This window comes from Pan troglodytes, chromosome 19 (genome assembly GCF_028858775.2).
Source record: "Pan troglodytes isolate AG18354 chromosome 19, NHGRI_mPanTro3-v2.0_pri, whole genome shotgun sequence".
Lineage (NCBI taxonomy): Eukaryota > Metazoa > Chordata > Mammalia > Primates > Hominidae > Pan > Pan troglodytes.
Genome location: NC_072417.2, coordinates 78,530,310 through 78,551,459, shown reverse-complemented (window position 1 = coordinate 78,551,459; position 21,150 = coordinate 78,530,310). Strand labels below are relative to the sequence as shown.

At 51.5% G+C, this 21,150-nt stretch overlaps 1 protein-coding gene across 8 annotated transcripts in view; it reads left to right on the top strand.

The window, feature by feature from the left end:
- Positions 1–1,168: 1,168 nt before the first annotated feature.
- The window catches only part of AXIN2 (axin 2), a 33,113-nt gene continuing 13,131 nt past the window's right edge, over positions 1,169–21,150 (top strand). For 2 of the 8 annotated variants that reach the window (XM_054670595.1, XM_001163162.5), the window contains exons 1-3: positions 1,169–1,367; positions 4,111–5,041; positions 13,173–13,313. In XM_054670595.1, the coding sequence (XP_054526570.1) occupies positions 4,227–5,041; positions 13,173–13,313 (956 nt within the window). In that variant the 5' untranslated portion in view covers positions 1,169–1,367; positions 4,111–4,226. The other 6 variants (XM_054670596.2, XM_016932766.4, XM_016932767.4 and 3 more) reach the window with 5 other exon arrangements.

Genomic DNA, 21,150 nt, shown 5'->3' with positions numbered 1-21,150 from the left:
CACACCCGGCTGATTTTTGTATTTTTAGTAGAGACGGGGTTTCGCCATGTTGGGCAGGCTGGTCTCGAACTCCTGACCTCAGATGATCCTCCAGCATGGGCCTCCCAAAATGCTGCGATTACAGGCGTGAGCCACCGTCCCCGACCCTTTGTTTTTTAAAAGGAAGAAAAGTTAATTATTCGCTCATAACATAAGGAATCATTCTATAGCAGCAGCAGAATAAATACATAATGCTCTGGGTTTGTGACATATTTTCTCATTTTAACGGAGAAGAGAAGGTTGTGTGTGCCTTATAAACGTTTTTGGGCAAATGTGGGAGAAATTCAAAGGTGACAATGGGGTGAGGAGTTTTCGATACATTAAAACGGCATGCATGCCTTGTCGTTTGGAGTGGGAAAAAAGATATTCCTATCGGTTTAATATGTAACATATGGCAGAAGAGGGGACTTTGGAAGAGTAACGGGTATGCAGTTGTTGGGGAGAGATGGCCAATGTGTGCCGCTATGAGGGTCTTATGGCCAGCAGGTTAGGAAGCTGGACCTAGGTCTTCAGGGCACTGAGGTATGCCTCCTAACTGGTGTTAGCACTCAGGCCTATACTGGCGGTACTGGCGGATTCACACCCCACTTTCACACATGCACAAACGCAATTCATCCACCAACTGCAGTCCTATATTTACCCGAACTCAGATGCACGTGCACAAGCGCGCACAGGCATGCACACGCCTCCAGCGGCTGGGCCCGATTCCGCCCTATGACAGCGGGCCAGCCAACCCCAGGGCCGGAACTCCCTTTATAAAGTCCTCCAAGCCCAAATTCCCAGGGAAACTTGAATAGAGGCAGAAAAGCGTTTGATGATAGAAAAAAAAAATCTGCTTGCTTGCAGTTCTTCTGATGGCCATAATGCTACCAGAAACTGTTGCATTCCAGAGCCGGGGAGAGCGAGGTCAGGCAGGGGGAGGAGGCGGGAGCAAAGAGGCCGGAGAACTTGAAAGAAGAAATCAGAACTCGGGCTGAGAACGCCCTCGGGGCCGCGGGGGGCTGGCAGGGGGCGGAGGAGAGGCCGGGGAAGGGTTAACGCGGGAGCGGAGCGTGCGGCGGGGGCGGGCCGGGGCGGGGCGGGCGCGGGGCGCTGTCCCTTTAAGGCGGGCGGCGCGGGCCGGCCGAGCGCGGCTGTGATTGGCGCGGCGGGATCACTGGCTCCGCGAGCCTGGCCCGGGGGAGTCGGCTGGAGCCGGCTGCGCTTTGATAAGGTCCTGGCAACTCAGTAACAGCCCGAGAGCCGGGAAATAAAAATAACCCCTCAGAGCGATGGATTTCGGGGCCGCCCGGCGGCCGAGGCGCCCGCCGAAGGCCCTGCTGTAAAAGGTGGGGGTGGAAGCTCGGCCCCAGCGGAGCCGCTTCAAAGAAAGTCCCCCTGTTACAGGGGGCGAGGTCGCGCCAAGCCGCGGCGTGGGCGCGGGGGGCGGGAGGGGGCCCGGCCAGGCGGAGGCCGGGCCTGGAGAGGGGCGCGGGCGGGGCGGCCCTGCGGAGCGGTGGCGGGGCTGCGGGGGGCGGCCCGGGGCGCGGCCGGCGCGTACCTCCCTTTCAGGACCGTGCGCTCGGCTCGCGCCTTTGAAGTGCACAGTTAAATCCACAGCGCAGTTTTTGTTGGAAGCGCCCGGAGGACATTTGGTGCGCCGAGTGACTGCTGGAAACAGGACCTGTGTTGAAAGCCGGGCCGGGCGGGGGCGCAGGGGCCGGGGGCGGCCGCGGCGGGGGCGGAGGCCCGCTCGGATCTTTTGCATAAAAGGGGCGGCGGGGCGCGCCGTTCCCCTCCCCGGCCGGTGGCTTTCGCTCTGAACCCGGGATTGTTGTTTCCCGCACCCCCTCCCCCGCCGCGCGACTCCCCATGTTCCCCGACGCCGCGGCCGGCCCGGGGGGGCCCGGGGCTGCCGCCGCGAGCCGAGCCGGGGGCCGGGGCCGGGCCCCTGCCAGGGGCGCCTGCGAGGTCTCGCCGCGGAGCGCGCGCGGGGATCAATGGTGAGTGCCGAGGCCGAGGCGGCCGGGCGGACCGCGCGCTTTGATGTGCGGGGCGGCCCTTTGAAGTTGGCAGGCCGGCTATTTCGGGGCGCGCTAGGGGCCGGCGCGGAGGGGAGCGGCGGACCCGGCGCCCAGCGTTCCGGGGGGGCTTGGCCGGGCAGCCCTGCGCGCCCTGCGCCGGAGCCCCCTCCCCAGCGCGGGGACCGGGTTGGCGGGGGGCCCGGAGAGGAGACTTATCCGAGTGGCGGCAGTGGCGGGGGCGGAGAGGGGGCAGATACCCCCCGGGGGTCGCGTCGCTGTCGCGGTTATGGATGTGAGTCGGCGTGTGAGTGCGCGCGGGAGTGCCTTTGGGAGGTGGGATGAAAGGGTAGCGGCGCCCCCCGCTTGCCCTCCCCCGCCCCCCGCCTCTCCTCCGCCCCATCCTCTCCTCCTACTTCTCTTCCCCCTCCCCTTTTCCCCTCCCTGCCGCGGGTCCGCGCTAAGGGGCCCACAGCGCTGGCGGAGGCTCAGTCTGCGCGCAGGACCGGCCCAAGTCCGGGGCGCCCGTGTCCCTCGCGTCCCTCCTCCCGGCCCGGGCCCCTCGCCCGTGGCCGCCCCGGCCCCTTTTGCGGAGAGGCAGAGACTCCGCGCGTCGCCATTTCTGGACTAGGCTGCTGCTTTCTGTGCTTTTTCTGCGGGCGCCTCTGCAAGCGGCGGCGCCGGGGACCGACCCCCCGCCCGGGCTCGGGGCGCTGCTGGCGTGTCCCGGGGTTCCGGCCTCGAGGTGTGCCCGCCGGGGCTCTGGAGGCGTTCGGTTGCATTTGGGCCGGGGGACCGGGCCGGAGGGGCTCGGAGGACATGAGAGCCCGGCCTCGGCGGCCTTCGTCTTCCAGGTAACGGGGCCGCTCCACCTCCCACCGCCCGGGTAGCGCGGTGCTAACGGCAGCCCCACTTTTCCGTGGGCCGCGCCGCCCAGCCCCGCGGCTCGAGGCTCTGGTCGGGTTCAGCGTGCACCCATCCCAGATCCGGGGTCCCTGGCTTCTCGCCCCGGGTTGCACCCCGTTCAGCCCCTACCCTTCTTAGTTTGATCTTTTCCGTGCTAGGGAAAGCAGCTTGTTTATTGGTTAGATAACACTTTTTTATTTGGAAAAAAGACAGGCTTGAAATCAGTAGAGTTTGGGATTCTTGGCACAGGCAGTAGTGGCGTGAGACGGCTGGTGATCCAGTTTTGTAGGTTTCGCGGATCCGGGAGGTGGGTTGGGGGCACGGGGGCGACGGTTCCGAGGCTTCTCAGCTCTCTCTCAAAGTTTGAAGATCAAAGTCTCCACTGAGTGAGTTGGTTTCTGGTTTGGGGGCAGGTCAGGGAAGACAGAGGTGTTGACTGAGCTGGATTCTTGGTGGGGGTAGGGGGCGCGTAGCGAACACTCAAATCTGAGTTGGGGAGGGGGTGTTTGCGTGCTGAATCTGGGAGTCCGGGAGCCCAATCCGCCTATGCTGGGCGGGCTTCTCTTGGGCCAGGATCTTCTGAATTTTTAAGGAGTGGGAAGAGGGAGCGCAGAGGGAGGGGGTGGGTGGGGAGAATGGGAACCAGATGCCGGGGAAGGGCACGTTTGGAGCTCGAGTTATCTGTGCAGGGCCGAGTGGGGAAATATACCGAAATTGGTTTCACCTGCACACAGCCTAGCGGCTGGGAGTGCGCCTTTTTGGAGTTGATGGTATCGGGGGAGGGGAAGGGAGGGGAGGCGAGGCGCGGGCTGAGCTGCCCTGCGTGCGCCCTGGCCGAGTGGGTTTTTGGAAGGTTGTGTCTTACACCTCCAGTGTCCCCCTGCCGTCCCCAGCTCTTGCCTTCCTCTCACCTTCCCCGCCTCTTTCCCAACAGCTCCCTCCCACCCCCAACCCCGAAAAGTGTGCAGGGAGCTCAGATTTCGCTTTTGAAAAGCAGCGCCAGATACTTTAGATGAGCACCTCGCAGATAGCTGGGTTGCTTGATTTGAATTTGAGGAGTTGAAAAGCCTGTTTACTTTCTTGCTTTGATGTTGGGTAGATCTGGTTTTGATTAGATCAATACCCTTTTCTCTCTCCCCACCTCCCCCCTTCCTTTTCTTTCCAGAGAGGAGGTTCAGATGAGCCCCTGCTGACTTGAGAGAGACAGAGAGACCACGCCGATTGCTGAGAGGAACTGGAAGAAGAAAAATTCCCAGACTCAGTGGGAAGAGCTCCCTCACCATGAGTAGCGCTATGTTGGTGACTTGCCTCCCGGACCCCAGCAGCAGCTTCCGTGAGGATGCCCCGCGGCCCCCAGTGCCAGGGGAAGAAGGGGAGACCCCACCGTGTCAGCCAGGGGTGGGCAAGGGCCAGGTCACCAAACCCATGCCTGTTTCTTCCAACACCAGGCGGAACGAAGATGGGTTGGGGGAGCCGGAGGGGCGGGCATCTCCGGATTCCCCTCTGACCCGGTGGACCAAGTCCTTACACTCCTTATTGGGCGATCAAGACGGTGCTTACCTGTTCCGAACTTTCCTGGAGAGGGAGAAATGCGTGGATACCTTAGACTTCTGGTTTGCCTGCAATGGATTCAGGCAGATGAACCTGAAGGATACCAAAACTTTACGAGTAGCCAAAGCGATCTACAAAAGGTACATTGAGAACAACAGCATTGTCTCCAAGCAGCTGAAGCCTGCCACCAAGACCTACATAAGAGATGGCATCAAGAAGCAGCAGATTGATTCCATCATGTTTGACCAGGCGCAGACCGAGATCCAGTCGGTGATGGAGGAAAATGCCTACCAGATGTTTTTGACTTCTGATATATACCTCGAATATGTGAGGAGTGGGGGAGAAAACACAGCTTACATGAGTAATGGGGGACTCGGGAGCCTAAAGGTCGTGTGTGGCTATCTCCCCACCTTGAATGAAGAAGAGGAGTGGACTTGTGCCGACTTCAAGTGCAAACTTTCGCCAACCGTGGTTGGCTTGTCCAGCAAAACTCTGAGGGCCACGGCGAGTGTGAGGTCCACGGAAACTGTTGACAGTGGATATAGGTAAGATTTTGACGGGAGCGGGTGGGCTGATGCTGTGGACTTTGCAGATGTTTTAAGTATGGTGGATGGATGGATGGGTGTGCTGCAGAGACTGACAGGTCTGTTGAGTTAGGACTGCTGGCCATGAACCCTTTTTGATCTTGCTTTTTGTTGTTGAAAGAGGGGGAAAGCGATGCACATACAGTAAATACCTGCAGTCTTCCAGTGCTGACTTCAAACAGTGGCAAGCAGTATTCGCTAATGTGGGTTACTTATTATCCCGGGCTAGTGTCTCAGAAGAGGTTGAGAGAGAGAGAGAGGACAGCAGCTTTTGATGCCTCTGAGTCACCAGATCCACTAAGCGCCGGTTTTGGAAGGGGTCACTTCACCACTAATCAGTAGAGGGTGGAATTAATGTGGCTAGGGAGGCAGCTGGGTTGTGGTGGAGGCACAGGAAATAATATGTGCACCCACTGAGGGGTAAGTGGGATTTTTTTTTGAACTTTTCTGTTAAGATAAGAGCCAGCAATTGGCTTAACTGAACTTGTGGTTCCCTTTGTACAATTACATATTTACCTAGCAAGAAAGGCCTCTAACTAGGGAAGGTCCTGTGACTTTCCCAAATGAAGGACCCTTACCTTTAGAGCTTGCTGGCATATTAATCCAGGTTTTAAATGCTCATGAGTCCGAGGGTCAGACTTCAGTTGATTATTTTGTTAGTGCTGATGGAGAAGAGATCTTGGCCCGGGAGTACTGGGGCCCTGGAGTACTTTCTCTTTGAGGCTTCAAAGACAAATAGTTCTTTGCAGAATGGCCAAGTCTTAAGATTCTTGACCTTTGGAGGCAACTTCAGACCTCTTGTTAGAATGAGTTTTTCTGTTTTCTCCCCTCCTCCCGACTTCCAAATATCCGAAAAGAGAATGAGCCTCTTAATTCCGGGGTGTGGTTTATGACAGGCAGGGGATGGGGCTGCACTTGACTGCTCTCTGAATGGTTTATCTTGCTCTCTGTGTGAATTTCTGTGTGTGTTAGGGGCCCAGGATGCGGTCTGATAGCTGCCTCTGGATTTCCCTTTCTCTGTAGGATGTGATCTCTAGTGCCCAGCAGCAGGAAGAGAGGTGGGCACCAGATGGTTGATCTTGAGCCTCTCAGGGTGGCCAGGTCTGAGCCTAGCGGGCCATGATTTTAGGGGCGGCGGAGAGAGTTGACTGTTGGCGAGGAGAGGAAGGGCTTGTTCTCCAACCACCAGGGGGCGCGCTTGTGGCTTGGGAACCAGTTTTACTCAGACATCTGGTCTACACCTAAGTGGAACCAGGTTGACTTTTGCAAGGAAGCACAGGTTCCAGGGAGGTGTTTCAGTGTCTTTATGCTTGTGGAGTCAGGTTGTCTGGGAGGAAGATCCTGGGTCTGGCCTCTGCAGTAGGTCAGTCGCCGGGCACCTGCTACGCCTGCCCGCCCCATTATGAGACTATTTGGGTAAGCCTCTGGCGCTGGCCTCCTTGCCCTCTAGCCTGGCAGCCAGAGCTGAGACTACTTAAGAGCCGTGGTAAAGGCTGCTTCTCCAGGGGCCTCCTGACTGGGGCTTCTGTGTCTCCCACTGTCGGGACCAGAGTGTCACCTTCGTAAACAGCACAGTGTGTGGTTTTGGACGCCCTCCCCAGGCAGGGCTCTGCTGTGAACCCTCCCCTTTGTGGGTGGGCAGTTGCGACCCAGCCTGGGCTTGCCTCATCTGGGATATTACCAGGATGCAACTCATGAAGCTTTTGAGATCCAGAAGGCAGGGACAGAAGCTCCTGTTTTCCAGGGCTGCCTTCTTGGCTGTGAACCGTGGACATCATTGATAAAGAGGTGACAGCTTGTCATTGACCTGAGAGTTTCCATACGAGATTCATGTGTGCCTTCTCCCACTGTTGGGTTGAGATGAAGCATCTTAAAGGACTCTCTGAAGCTCATATGTCTTAACTGGGCATATTTAAAGAGAATTTAAGACATAGCCAGATGATCTCACATCATTTTAACGTGCAAGATATTCGAGTGTGTGCACAGTACATGGAAAGGTCTGCTGACTCCTTATTCAAAGGCTTGCATTCCAGCCCGGTCCACCACTTACTGCTTGGGTGTTGAAGCCTTTCTGAACGGCATGTGCCCATCTGTAAAATGGGTGGGCACCATTCCTTCTGTCTGTGTCATAGGATTGTTATTAGGACCAAAATAATAAACATGAAAGCCTTTTGTAGAGAGAAACGTTTTGAACCGCCGCAAAGTGTTATAATTAGTATAATTAGTAATGATGATGTAAATAGGACAACCAGGTTGGGATGTCACTTTTAAAGGGTGACTCTTGGCTTAGCCCATTTTCCATTGTAAGATTTTAGAGTGGCCCCCTGGCCCCCATGCCTCAACTTTCTTATTGAACTGAAGTCTGTTTTTCCAGCTAGTTCTTGGAATGTAGAGATCCCATCTAAGGTTTAAGTTCCCCCCTTCCCTCTCCCGCACACTCACTCATTCTGCAGAGTACCTGGCATCTGGGATGGGCTTAATAAGTTAGTAAAATGAATGGAACAGAAACGTCAGTCCTGCTGAGGATGGTCTTTCTTCATCAGCTGCTGAGGAGCGGTCTTGGCAGCCGGATGCCTGGGGCACTGGCCAGGCTTGCAAGCCCTGTGTTTACCTCGGGCACTCAAAGGAGCCTCGTTTTTAACGACTTGTTTGTGTCCTTACTGATTTGGTGTCAGGTTTAATATAAATAGTTGGGGCGGAAGAGCAGGAATTATCCTCAGAGGGCAGGACTCTGGTCTGAGTGGTTGAGGGGGATGCCTGGGCTTTTGACGATGGCTATAAATAACCTAGAGCAAAAGCAACTTGTTGGTAGGAGCACGTGTAAAATCCCCGGCACACAGACACACACACGCACAGTGTCGAGGTGTGTGCGAAGGGGGGTTGTGGGATTAGGCACTGGGCCTAGCATTTATTTTGGGGAGGAGAATAAGGTGCTGGGTGCACAGAGCCCTCCCTGTGTCCTCGCCTTTCTGCACGTGCCCTTGTGTGTCCTGCCCAAGGTGGGGCTCATCTGCGTCCCATTGGGCCCTCTGCTCTGGCCTCCCTTAAAAGAAGTCGGGCCCAGCAGATGGCCCTCTGCTGGCTCCGAGTGCTGCTTCCAGTTCTCTGAAAGAACTCGCTGATGAGGCCCGTTTTTGTGCGGAGCCATTGGAATCAAGCTTGGCTTCAATTATCAAAGAAAATGATGCCATAGGAAAGATATGCTGGAAGCAGTAGTCCACAATTAGAGGATGGAAGCTCTGGTGAGGGCAGTTTGCTAAGATCCACTTGTAAAAGTTTGTCTGTTTTCAAAAGGTCCCGTTGCCCAGTGCTGTTGGAGTCCTGGCCCCTTGCCGAGTGTCCCTTGATCTTGCCTTAGAAAATGCTTGTTGAAGAGGGTATTGCCTTTTGGGCAGTGACCTTGTGAGTAAATTTTCAGAGGGCTCTTGGAAAGCCCTGAACGCACAGACTTAGAAGCATATACTTTTGAAGTTGCATTATTTTGAGAAGGGAACGTGAGGAGGAGGAGGAAGAGGAAGAGGAGGAGAAGGAGGAGGATCCCTATGGTCAGTTCTGTCAGGTCAGTTCTGTGCTCCCTGCCTGGAGGCTCCCCTCTGGTTTATGGGGAGGGGCAGGGCCACAGCATCTCATTAAGAGGAGATAAGAACAGGATAGGGGAAAACAGAAAGCAGCCGGCACCTCCTTTCCCTGAAGGTTCCGGGGGTCTCTGCCACCTGCAGGCTGAAAAGCCTTTGCTTACTGAGGTTGCAAACCAGGTCTGTGGATGTGAGGCTGATGCAGAAGCTGCAGCATAGGCCTCTACTCTGTGTAGGAATTTAAAATCCTTGCAGCAACTGGAAGCACAACAGTCCTGAAGAAATAAAGCATCTGGGTACAATTACTGTAGCGTGGTTTGAGTTTCTTCCCCCCCCCCCCTTTTTTTTTAAGTAATCACAAGAAAACAGCCCCACTCCGTTTTCTTAAAATTATGTGGCACTTTTGACAAAGGTCTGGGTTCTGAAATACCGAGTCTCTGCCTCTCACCACAACCCTGCCTCCTTTCTCTGCCCTGTCTTGTTATGATTGTGGGAAAATCCAAGTACTTTATTGCAGTCAACTGAGTTAAGAGCAGTATATTCCATTTTTAATTACTGGTCACACAGTAGTCCTCTATTTTGGAAGTGAAGGGAGACAAGTTTATTTTGGGATCCATGTGTTAAACAACGAGTGCAAAGCCGTGTGAACACACATAGGGTTTCAGTTAGGTGTCTTTTTTGCTGGGAGGAAGGAATTTTCTATTGAGTCATTTTCTCCCCACAGAGGTTGAAGTATAGCTCTTACATTGGAGACATGGTTGATGTGTTAATACCACCAAGATAGCAGGACTGAAGGCATGGAAGAAAGAGTGTTTGAATGCTATTTAAGGCTGTTTTGGCTTTTTTGGTGTTGCTGCACCATGCCTGTTAAACTAAAAAACTTTTCCAGTGACCCATCTAATGGTCTTAGGTCCTTTAAGGAGAGTCAACAAGGTTTTCAGTCACTGCCACGTGCCACTCACTACTTTCAGCGTCGGAGATTCGTGTGAGGACAGGGCTGTCCCTCATGGAGCTTACAGTCTGGTTTCACAGGACAGGTGTTCAACATGGAAACACCAGTGTCCAGTCATTATAAATCATGATAAAGATGATGAAGGAAATTAGGGCAGTTGAGAAAATGGGAGCTCTCTGGTTTTTTGTTTTTGTTTTTGTTTTTTTGAGATGGAGTTTCATTCTTGTTGCCTAGGCTGGAGTGCAATGGTGTGATCTCTGCTCACCACAACCTCTGCCTCCCGGGTTCAAGCGATTCTCCTGCCTCAGCCTCCCGAGTAGCTGGGATTACAAGCATGCGCCACCACGCCCGGCTAGTTTTGTATTTTTAGTAGAGACGGGGTTTCTCCATGTTGGTCAGGCTGGTCTCGAACTCCCGACCTCAGGTGATCCACCCATCTCGGCCTCCCAAAGTGCTGGGATTATAGGCGTGGGCCACCGTGCCTGGCTGGGGCTCTCTGTTTTTGTTGGCACTCGGTTTTTTCTTGGAATTTTCCTGTGATTTCCCCCAAATTACTGTGCCTTTGTTGGTTCATTTGGAGGACCTCAGAACTTGGTGCAGAGGCCATGATCCAACTGCCTGCTCTTCAGGTGGGTGCCCACCTCTGGAGGGGTTGTGACTCAGCCCAGCAGCGAGCACTGCAGCCAAGCCGGCAGCAGTGCCCAGCCTCTGACTTCTGGTCCCTACTGAGAGTTTACAGAATGTGGCCTCATCACTGGATTCCTAACAACAGGAAAAGGCCCCAAGGAAGTCATCTTGTGCATCCTGCTTCAAGGCAGTATCCACACCTTACTTACGCACCCAGATGGCTGGGCACTTTGGCCTGTTTTAAAGACTTGGGTGATTTCACAGCCTGTCCCCACCTACTTTATGGATTTCCTCTGACCATTTAGAAGTATTTTTTTCTCTCTAACTTTTGAAGCCTATTTCCCCTTGTTCTTCCTTTAGTGGGGATGCTGAACACAGAGAGTCCCCCTTCTCAACTACGAGGCCTTTTTCACTGAATCAACCTTCTCTTCTCCAGAAGAATGAACTGTTCTTTTTACTCTCACCACTCCTCTCTGCCCTTGGTGTTGGGGAATTCCGGATTGAGGACACATGGACCAGGAGGAAGGCCTGGAAGATCTTACCATTCTCATTTAATTTTCACCAAAAAATCCCAGGAGGTCGTGAGACTTCTTGCCCTCTACAGATATGAGAACAGGGTCAGAGTGTCCAAGTGATGGTCACAAGTCACTTGGTCAAAAGTGTTGAGGGGTTCATGTGCAGTGCTCCTGGTCTGCACCTTCTGGTCAGTTCTATGCCTACAGCATATTTCTAAGATCTGACTTGATGCAGTCAGACAGGATCCAGGGCACAGCTGTGGTCCGGCTCCTCTGGCCAAGTCTGACAAGGCCTTTGGCCCACATGGTGCTAAGTTACCTCCTTGGGTGGTTGTGATGATTACAGGGGTCCCTTCTGGCTTAAAAAGTTTATGGCCCTGTAACTTTTTGTGTTTGTTTGGTGACTCCAACAAGCGCAAACTCCTTAAAGGCAGAGACTGCCTCTCCTACCTTCTTTTCCATCCCACCATCCCCTGTTGAGACAGACCCTCACACCAAATTGTGGCGGTGGCTTCCCCCAGGGCTCCCTGCCTGTACCTATCCCTCCTTTCCATCCAGTCTGGTGACAGACCTTGGATCCTATGTGCTGATGGGAATGCTTTCTCCCTGCCGGTCCCCTGGCACCCCTGCTGTCCCCTGGCCTCCTGGCCTCTCCCCATCCAGTTAAGACAGGACTATGACCTTGCACTGAAGACCTACGTCCTTTGCCAGGCCTTCTTAGCCTGGCTAATTAGACCCCTCTCTCTCCCTAGTCTAGGGAGAGCTTTTCGCTACCTTTCCCTTTACCTAGTCCTGGGTTGTCATCTCCTCAAATTCCTGCTCATCCATGAGTCCCATCTGTCCCAGGGAGTCCCGTTAGTCCCATTAGTCCCATCAGTCCCATCTGTCCCAGGGAGCCGTCCCCAACTGTCCCTCCTAGAAATGTTCTATCCGTCATCTGGGTTACCTGTACTAAGGCACTCCTTTCCTGCTTTTTATTCTGTGAGAACTTGGAAACATGTTGAGTCTAGTCTTTGTATTGGGAGGCAGTTTGAGAGCCACGTGACTCAATCCATGCCCACCAGTTCCAGCTGTGTGATCTGGGCAGGCTGCTGGAATTCTGGACTCCAAGGGTCTCATCTGTAGAATGGGCACAGTCCAGTGCTCCTTCTCCCCTCCTCGTGAGCCTGTGATAACACCGAGCGTACCTCCCTCATGACACCCCCACAGTATGGTGACATGCCCCCACCAGGCCATGGGTGCTGGAAGACCAGAGTTCAGCATGTAGCGAGTGAGTAGGAGCTTGGTGAACATGTGCAGACAGCTGACTGTCACCTTTCTGGGTCCTTTTCATTTGCCAATCCCACGGCCATCTTTACAGACCAGCTGCTGTGGACTAATAGAATATATTCTCTTTTCTGAGCCTCTCTTTTCTCCCTCACTTGATTTCTTTGCTGCTGGCACAGACTTGGTGGGACCAGTGGAGGATGCCAGGGTCTTTGTAAATAGGCCTCCTGCGACTTCAGGCCTTAACGTGGTCCCTTCCTGCAGCCTGCCGACCTATCTGCCCCTCCCCGCTACTTAAGCCCCTCACTGGTGACACAAGAGGAATGCGGCCCAGCAGGAGATGTGCACACTGGTTGTTCTGGAAGGAGATCAAGAGGGTGAAATGAGGAGCCAGAGGCCATTGAAACAAAAGGGCTGGAGACACCAGAGGAGGGGCCTGGGCCTTCCTTTGAAACAGCTGTGTTGCTCATTTCAATCCTGCTGCACTAGCCAGCCCTGGGGAGAGGAAGCCGGGGTTGGGGGAAGGGGCATGGCAACGGCTCATGGCAGAGCTCACAGGTGGGATTGGAGTCCTGAACGTTGTCTTGAACTTTTCTGTCCCATCTGTCCAGCTCACTGTGGGCCCAGGGTCAAAGTGAGAAGGCCACACTGGCCTCTAGCTGTTTGCATCTCTGGACTGGGCTAACAGACCCCAGACAAGGAGTTTAGGTACTTAAGATGTCTTGGGGCCCTGAAATTGTATTCTTTGGTGCAGGATTGGATAGGGAGGTGGAGCAGAGAAAGATATTTCATCTTCACTGACTCGTTCCCCTCTTCTATTCCATGGCCTCCTCTCCTAAAGCAGAGTCCAGTTCCTTCCTCTAAGTGCATTTAGAGCTTCACAGGATCCCCTGGGCTGCCTCTGGAATACTCTCTGCCCTGGCAGACCCACCACTGGGGGCAGAGGAACCAGCTTGCTTTCCCCAGGGTGAACCGGTGGCTCAGGAGGCCTCCCTTTTGTGGCCCCTGCTTTCTGCCCAGGTGAGCAACTGGACCTGGGCAGCAGGTTGGCGTTGAGCAGATTGTGGGATAGTGTGCTGGGTTGTCCTGCGGTCACCTGATTACCTGGGTTTCTGGTGAGGGTCAGTGACTGAACCACTTTTGTACTTTGCCCATAGGTCCTTCAAGAGGAGCGATCCTGTTAATCCTTATCACATAGGTTCTGGCTATGTCTTTGCGCCAGCCACCAGCGCCAACGACAGTGAGATATCCAGTGATGCGCTGACGGATGATTCCATGTCCATGACGGACAGCAGTGTGTGAGTATCCTGGCCGCCCTTCTGTGGGCTTGCTTGGGAGTGGATGCCACCTGAGCACTTAGCCAGAATCGTCTGTCATCCTCAGCTGGCTTTGCAGACCCCACCTGTGCATGTATGGACATCAGTTTGGTGGGAGGGGAGTATGACAAGGGTATGGTGCTGATTAAGGAGGATGACATGGTCATCTGGGTAGGGTAAAGCTTAGAGCTTTGAAAGTTGGGAGGATATTGTAACAGAAGAAAAACTAAAGGACAGTAGAAGATTAGGATGAATGAATATTTATAGATTCCTTGAGTTTAAAAAACCTTCTTCTGGTTGTCATCATCTGGTTGTCCCTGTAGGAACAGTTGCTTGGCTGGTCCAGAAACCCAGGTATCCTGTCTGCAGAACCAACAGCTGGGAGACAAGGTGGCATTAGAAGGGTCTGTGTTTAGGTATTCATTGTTTTTGGAGGAAAAGGCATTGCAAGTGGGGGTGAGAAAGCCAGAAATCTCTAAAGAGCCACAGTGTGTAATGTTCCGCATTGTTTTGTTTTTAAATGGACATCGTTTATTCAGTAAGTGTGGGTGGAGTGTTAGATACTCTGTGTTAGATACTGAGGACCCTAAGTAGGGGCTCTCTCCAAAGTAGTGTCTGATCTGGATCTTTGGCAGACAGCCTTTGGTTTTTGAAAGTAACCCAAGACATTGGCGTGGTCCGATGAGGTCAGAAGGCCCTTAGTCAAGGTAACATTTTGAATTTTAGGTCATCTGAAGTCAAGTCATGGCAATCTCTGTGGATGGACAGCAGTGATCCTCAGTGAGTCTCATGAGGAGGGATGTGTAGCTGTGGCCTGGGTATCCCTGTCTCCGGCTGTCCTTTGAGGTTTTGGTTCAGGAGACCCAGAGTGGAGCCTGGGGATAGGGGATGGGTAAAATTCCCCAAAGGCTTCTCACCCAACACCCGGTTGAGATTCATTGTTCCAGAAATGGTCTTGAAAGCTTTTCAATGTTTTGGAGTCAGAATTTCGCCTGCTAAAGGAACAATTTTGAAAGGCAAACCCATTGAACCATGTAAGTTCTGGCACACTTATTTAGAGTTTGTTCCTTTTAGCTTCCTAAAACTGGACCATCTATTCTTCCAGTTTGTTTGAAACTATCTGGTTTTTATTGGCCAATGTCCTGTTGCCTGGCCTGTGGCATGGGACCAGTTGGAGGGAAAGTTGATGAGGTGAGTTTGGGAACCTACTATTTATTTTGCTGGTGGCTTTTATTGTGTTACCTCAAATTCCCTTGTTAGTACAGGGAGAGATATCCTCAAGGTGAAAGTTTGAATTTTAATAAAAATAGCATTTTGGCATTAGTACACGTCTTTCATCCAATATGGAAACGGGAAAGTACACATCTTTCATCCAATATGGAGATATAAGAAGTTTCACAGAAGTGAGTTTTCCATATTGACTGAAATTTCGGTATCCATACTTGAAAAAATTGTGCTTTGATAATTTTTTGGTGGACATATTTCTTAGAATACATTTTGCTCTGTCATTATTGCATAGTATTAGACAGGGCATAATTTATCTCTCAGTTATCCAAATAATATCAAGATCTGTTTGTGTACTTTGTTGTGGTATTTCTCTCATAGGCAATGAGGGTGCATAGGGTTATCTGACCCTTTCCCCTTTGAAAAGTTTCTCTTTTCTCTTTTCATTCTCCCTGCTGTTGTGTTTTGCTGTCTGTGTGCTTGCTTCTAGCAAGCATTCCTCCTGTAGCATATATTACTTTGTGGATTGTGTGGGAATCTTAGCATTATGTGTAAAATAAGAGTAAGTTGAAATTGATTGAAGGCATTGAGTGGAAATCTCCTAAGTCAAATGCAGTTTACCTAAGACGATAAGACTTCTGTTTAGTTTTCTTAGAGACTATTTTTGGCTTGCTTCCTGGTCCTTGGCTGCATGTCAGTCCCCATCATTGAGGTGTTATTCTGGGTTCATGATGAGATAACTTGGGTGTAGTCCCATACTTATTTCTGTTTGATCCTCCCAAGACCCAATCAGGAAGGCAGGCAGGCAGATACTTGGGACTTTACAGATGAGGAAATAAGGCCTGGTGCTTCCACAGCCATGCACCTCTGAGACAGACTTCAGGTCCAGGCCAGACACAGGCCCTGTACTTTGCCCGCTTTGCCCTTCCCCCAGGCATGAGCGTTCTCAACATGAGATCTGTGAATAGGACCGGTTGGTCATGAGACCTTTGAGCCACTTTGGGTTTCTTTTATTTATATTTCTTAGTAATCAAGACTGCTTTTTAGAAAGACTGGTTCTGGGAGGGGTAGAAGGGAGCAGGTTCTAAGTTCTCCCCTGCAGCCTCCCCATTTACTTCCTCTTCTTTTATCCCCTTCCCAGAAGAAAAACTTTCTTTTATTTAGAGGTGACTTTAAAGCTTTCACCCTTCCCCCTTTAGCTGAAGCACTTTGGATTCCAAGCATGGGGGAGCCACTTTTCAGGGATCAGAAAGGTTACCTTTGCCAGTCCCTATTCTAGGTGGCAAGGGTTAGTGTGTAGTTCAGTGAGGTCCACTCGGATACAGAGACAGAACAGGGCAAGTCCCTCATGTAGCGGCTTTCTCTTTGGGGCACAGTAGATACCTTTGGGTTCCTGGTGGCAGAACCTGTGAGTATTAATAAGCCTATCCTGTGGCAAAGCTGCCTTGGATGGAAAATGAATAAACCAGGAAGCAAGGAGGAAGTGCTGCAAGGCCTAGAGCCCCGTGGGCTTATGGTGTTGGCTCTGTTCGTCCTGGTGGTGTTGAGTGGCTCTGTGCCCTCTCCCAATCAAGTGCGCAGGTTATCAGATTAACTGTCACAGTTGTGTCCACCTGGGCATTTATACTAATTAGGAGTGCATTTGGCATCCATGCGGGGTCACTGTCTCTTGGGCATTGTCTCATGCTGCCTCTAGTGGGGCTCACTAGAAAACATCAGAAGGGTCTCCAGACTTGTTGGCACTGACTCAAGCTGCCATTGGGTGCCAGGCATGGGGGTCTCTGGGGCCCTCCCCACTCTGCTGCAAGCAGACTTGGCGATGCAACGTGTTCTCTGGCCGACTGGCCCTGGGTGTGTGTGATCCTGCCCAGCACCGGGCGGTCACCCGGGATTCCCAGGGCTGGGATCAGACCCCCTCTTCAGAACTCTGCCAATTGTAGGCCTCGTGCAGATGAGAGCGCCGGGCGAGAAATAAAGTGTGTGGGGGATGAAAAGCTGAACTGAATCGCTTTCAGCCCATTGTTCATCCCGGGAAGCTTAGAGGGGATAAGAGGGTAGCAGGCCCCTTTGAAATTTCCTTGAACAAGTGAATAGGAGCGCCCCATAAAGCATGAAAAGAGCCCTGGCTGTTTCTCCCGTCACAATGGCCAGTGCGGGCTGTGAGGGGCTGGGGAGGGGGGCTGGCTGCCCTGCTGGGAGCTGGGGAGGGAACAGGGCTGGGGAGAGGGGGAGAGGGAGAGAGGGGGTCACAGGCAGCCTTCAATAGACTCCAGAAGGTTGGAGTTCATTAGACACAAACCCAGGAAAGCAATCGTCTCATTTGCGACAGAACCAATTAAGTCCTGGGGGCCTTTGCAAGAGGCCTGGGTAGAAGTTGGGGCAGTGCTGGCCTGCACTTGGTTATTCCAGGGAGCCACACGCCGGGGCCTGAGTGTGCAGAGCAGGCAGGGGCTTTAAAGAAATCATTGCCTTCTCCCAAAGCCTACTGCTGACTTCTGTTTTCCTGCTAAGTAAAAAGTCCTGTTAAAGATGGCTGGGCATTTGGGCCTCTGAGAAGGCTGTTTTATGAGCCTGTTACTCTGAAACCTGCATTCTCGGAAGAAATGGCTTAATTTTGTTTTGAGACAGAGTCTCACTCTGTTGCCAGGCTGGAGTGCAGTGGCGCGATCTTGGCTCACTGGAACCTCCGCCTCCTGGGTTCAAGTGATTCTCCTGCCTCAGCCTCCTGAGTAGCTGGGACTACAGGCGTGCACCACCACACCCAGCTAATTTTTCTATTTTTAGTTGAGACGGGGCTTCACCATGTTGGCCAGGATGGTCTCGATCTCTTGACTTCGTGACCCACCCACCTCGGCCTCCCAAAGTGGTGGGATTACAGGCGTGAGCCACCGCAACCTGCCAAAAAAATTTTTTTTAACGTTAACTGCCAGACTCCCACCAAAATCCTTGCAGCACTGGAGGCAGAAGGCTTGTGGGCCATTCCAGGGCATCAGGCTTAGAAGGATGGAGTGAAGAGGGTGAAAATGTCAGAAGCAGCAGACTCTTTGCCGCCCAAGTGTAGCCATGGTTAGATGTTGCCAGGAATCATGAAAGCTAAGTCAGTGGTGTGGAGGCCTTTGTCTCTTCTTTCTGCTAGGAGTTGCTCTTGTAATCAGGATCAGCTACGTTTGTATGTTGCTTCAGCTCTGAGTGTCCCCAAATCAGCACAAGATGATTTTTTGGTGTTTCACACAGGGAATGTCACGAGTTATTTATTTGTATTTCTTTATATCTTATTTATGGGGGTTTACTTTGGACACCAGGAAATGCATCTGAGTGAACTTCAAATATTAACCTTTTCCTACAAACCAGGCTTTTGATGTTGGCTGTGATCAGAGGCTGCCTTCAGAGTGGTTGCCAAATGAAGATGCGAGTGGACGCATGTGTGCATGAGTCTGCTATTTCAAAGTCGCCAGAAAATGACATTCAGGTTAGGTCGGGCACGGTGGAGTCAAAAGGCTAAGCTAATTGGCTCGGCTCAAATGGCAGCTAAGTGGAGTCCACACTTCAAAACCATGCTCCCCAGAAACAGCTGGGCCCGGCAGCAGGCTCGTTAACTAAAATGTTTATAATTAAAGGAGACCGTATAGGGACCAAAACTCTGGTGCTCTCCAGCCCACAGGCTTGAGCAGCCAGGAAACTGATCACAGACTTTTAGAGCTTGAATAAAAGAAGAGAGGCCCCCTTTTGGAATGAGGAGCTGTTTTGGAAGAAGATTCTTGGCTGGAGGGAATTAAAGCCACATTTCCTTGAAGGTGCCTGTTAAGCCTTTCTGAGCCTCTACAGGCTGACATCTTCCTTTTCTGCTCTGGTTACAAGTTGCCTTTCCAGCAGTTTAGTCCTTCACCTGCCCTGGGTAATGGAGTGTGTGTGGTGGTGGTGGTGGTGGGGGATGGGGGGCGGGGTATGAGGTGCTTATGAAATCATTTGTTCCTTTTGCCTTCAATATTGCAGTTATCTACTCCCCTCCCCATCCCTACCCCCATCCTGTTTTTTTTTTTTTTAACCTTATTATATGGAAGAAGAAAAAGAGGCATAAAAGCTCTACCATTGACTTTCGTCTGGGAGAAGGAAGAGTGAAAGCTACCAGTGGAAATGTCAAGAGTCTTGGAGGGGGTGGACGGGGGACTCTTCTAGGACTCTTGAAGCCTTATGTCACTTGTGTCATGGTGGGGTCCATGGCAGTGCTTGACTCCTGCCCCCAAGACTGTCAGGAACAGGGCTGAAGCAGAGTCATCCACTGTCTAAGTCCCTGGAAGAGAGATGGAGGATAGACATTGTCTTACAGCCCTAGGGCAGCAGAATTTGGTTAGACCAGCATGAGCCCAATCTGTGGGATACCGCCACCCCTACCATACAAGGTATCTTAGGTGAGAGATGGGGATATTCAGCATGGCTTGGGAATCACCTGGCGAGCCCCATAGCTAGTGAGTACTAGGTGGTTGGGGAGGACTTCCCAGAAAATTCCACAAATTTCCCCCTCATGCCTTATCAATGTCAGGTGACTGCGTGGGGCTTAGGAAATGGCATCTCCACATTAAGACCATCAGGAAGCTTGACTGCTGATTGGGGCTGGGAAGGGCATCTTATTGAAATGACCAAGTGTAGGTTGTTACAGATGCCTGTTCTGGAGTCCAGCAGTGGCTTGGGTATGAGTTGTCAATCTGCTACTGACTGTAACACTAGGTGAGCTATTGAGCATTTCTGGTCATCTGTAAAATGTGGCTCATTAAGGTTCTTATGAGAATGAAGTCTGATTATAGGTCCAATGTCTGACGTACAGTAGGGACTCGGTATCTACGAGCTGGCATTCTCAGGTTGGCATCAGTTGCCTTGGGTGCGATTTGGTTTCTGGTCAAGCCAGGCATGCTTATAAGTCCCGTTTGCAACTACCCAAGGTGAAGACACAGAGTTTTGATAAATAATCTTTAGGTGGGCTTGGTCAGGTGCCGAGCCTCATGAGTAGGAGGCTGTTTCTCAGTCATGAGTAGAAGACGTGTTTCTCCAGCACTGGTCAGCCAGCTGCTGCGAATCCTTCCCACAGTGCTCTGTCTCTGCTCCATACTCACCTTTCTTTGGGGCAGTACTCACACTTGGGGGTAAGTTGTTGCTCTGGATACTGATCTCTCTTCTCTCCCTTCCCTACTCACCTCAGTGCAATTATCCTTTATGCACTCCTTAGCCAGGGTTTGGTTAACATACATTGGTTTGTTGATCTATTGGAATCTTCATTGTCCCTTGTGTTCCTGTTTTCTGACCTAGGTCAGTAGACTTCCTGAAAATGCAGCTATTTAGAATTCTAGGGCATTTCAGATAAGGAGCTAGAGGTTGACTAGTTACTCCTGGCTTGCCCCCTGGGTATTTTTAGACATTGCTAATTATCCTATTTTTCTTCCACCCTATGATGAACCAGACATTGGGGAAAGGGAAGTAGCCAAACACCCAATTTCAATATTTACAGCCTCCAAGTATGATTCATTATGAAAATGTTTGCACCCTGAGGCTTTTGTAAATAAGTGGCCTCCTGAAGGGACATCAATGGGAAAATAGTCACACCTTGACCATTCTGCTTTTAAGAAGGAAATTCTTTCTGGAAAAAATCATGGCAACTCTAGGTCATAGTTGTAGTGAACACTAGCTGGAGTGGCGGCTTTTTAAAAATTCTTCTACTTGTTAATGTTTTGTTTTTAAAAATATAATGGATAGGGGCCCATACTTCTTCAGGTCTTTGCCCAAAGGTCCCTTTCTCAATGAGGACTTGACACCCACATCCAATTTAAATTTGCAGCTTACCCACTCACCAGTGATTCTCCTTTTCCTGCTGTGTATTTATTCATAGTACATATCACTAACATACTATTTTTTATTTTGTTCATTGCCTGTGCCTCCCCATTAGAATGTAAACTTCAAGAGGGCAGTTGTTTGAATTATGTATCCACTTTGTCTACTGCTCTCTTGCCTAGTGCCTAGGAGAAGATCTGGCACATAGTAGGTGCTAATCTTTAAATGGATTGCACAGACCACCACATAGTAGGGGCTTTTCTCTTCATGCCCACATTGGTCATGTGTCTTTGAAAATTCATTGGTTGGGGGTGGTAGGGTTTGGAGCTGAGAGAAGGGGCCTAAATGTTATATATTCTTTTTATTAATCACCCTGTACTGGTTTATAAAAAGAAATACATTTGGAAATGACTGGGAGGTTGACTTGGAGAGTTATGCATGCTTCACTAATGCCTGATGTAGCCCTCTGTAGGTTTGGTTCTTATCCCTACAACTTTCTGCCCTGGCCCTATCCATAAGGCACTGGTTCCTGGTTTGAAGCAGTGGGAACAAGTGGGAGGACCAGTGGGGCCTGAGAATCTCCTACTTGGGGCACCTGTAAAATAGGGGAGCCTTTGCTCTGCCTAGGCTGGCTGGAGTGTAACCCAGTTCTAAGACAACAGCCCAAGAGATTAACTTTCCAGGCTCTTTCCAAGTTGATGCTTCTGCATCCAAGGAAGCCAAGTTTCCATAGATGATTGATGGGCAGGATTTAAATTTGACCTTGGGTGGGTCC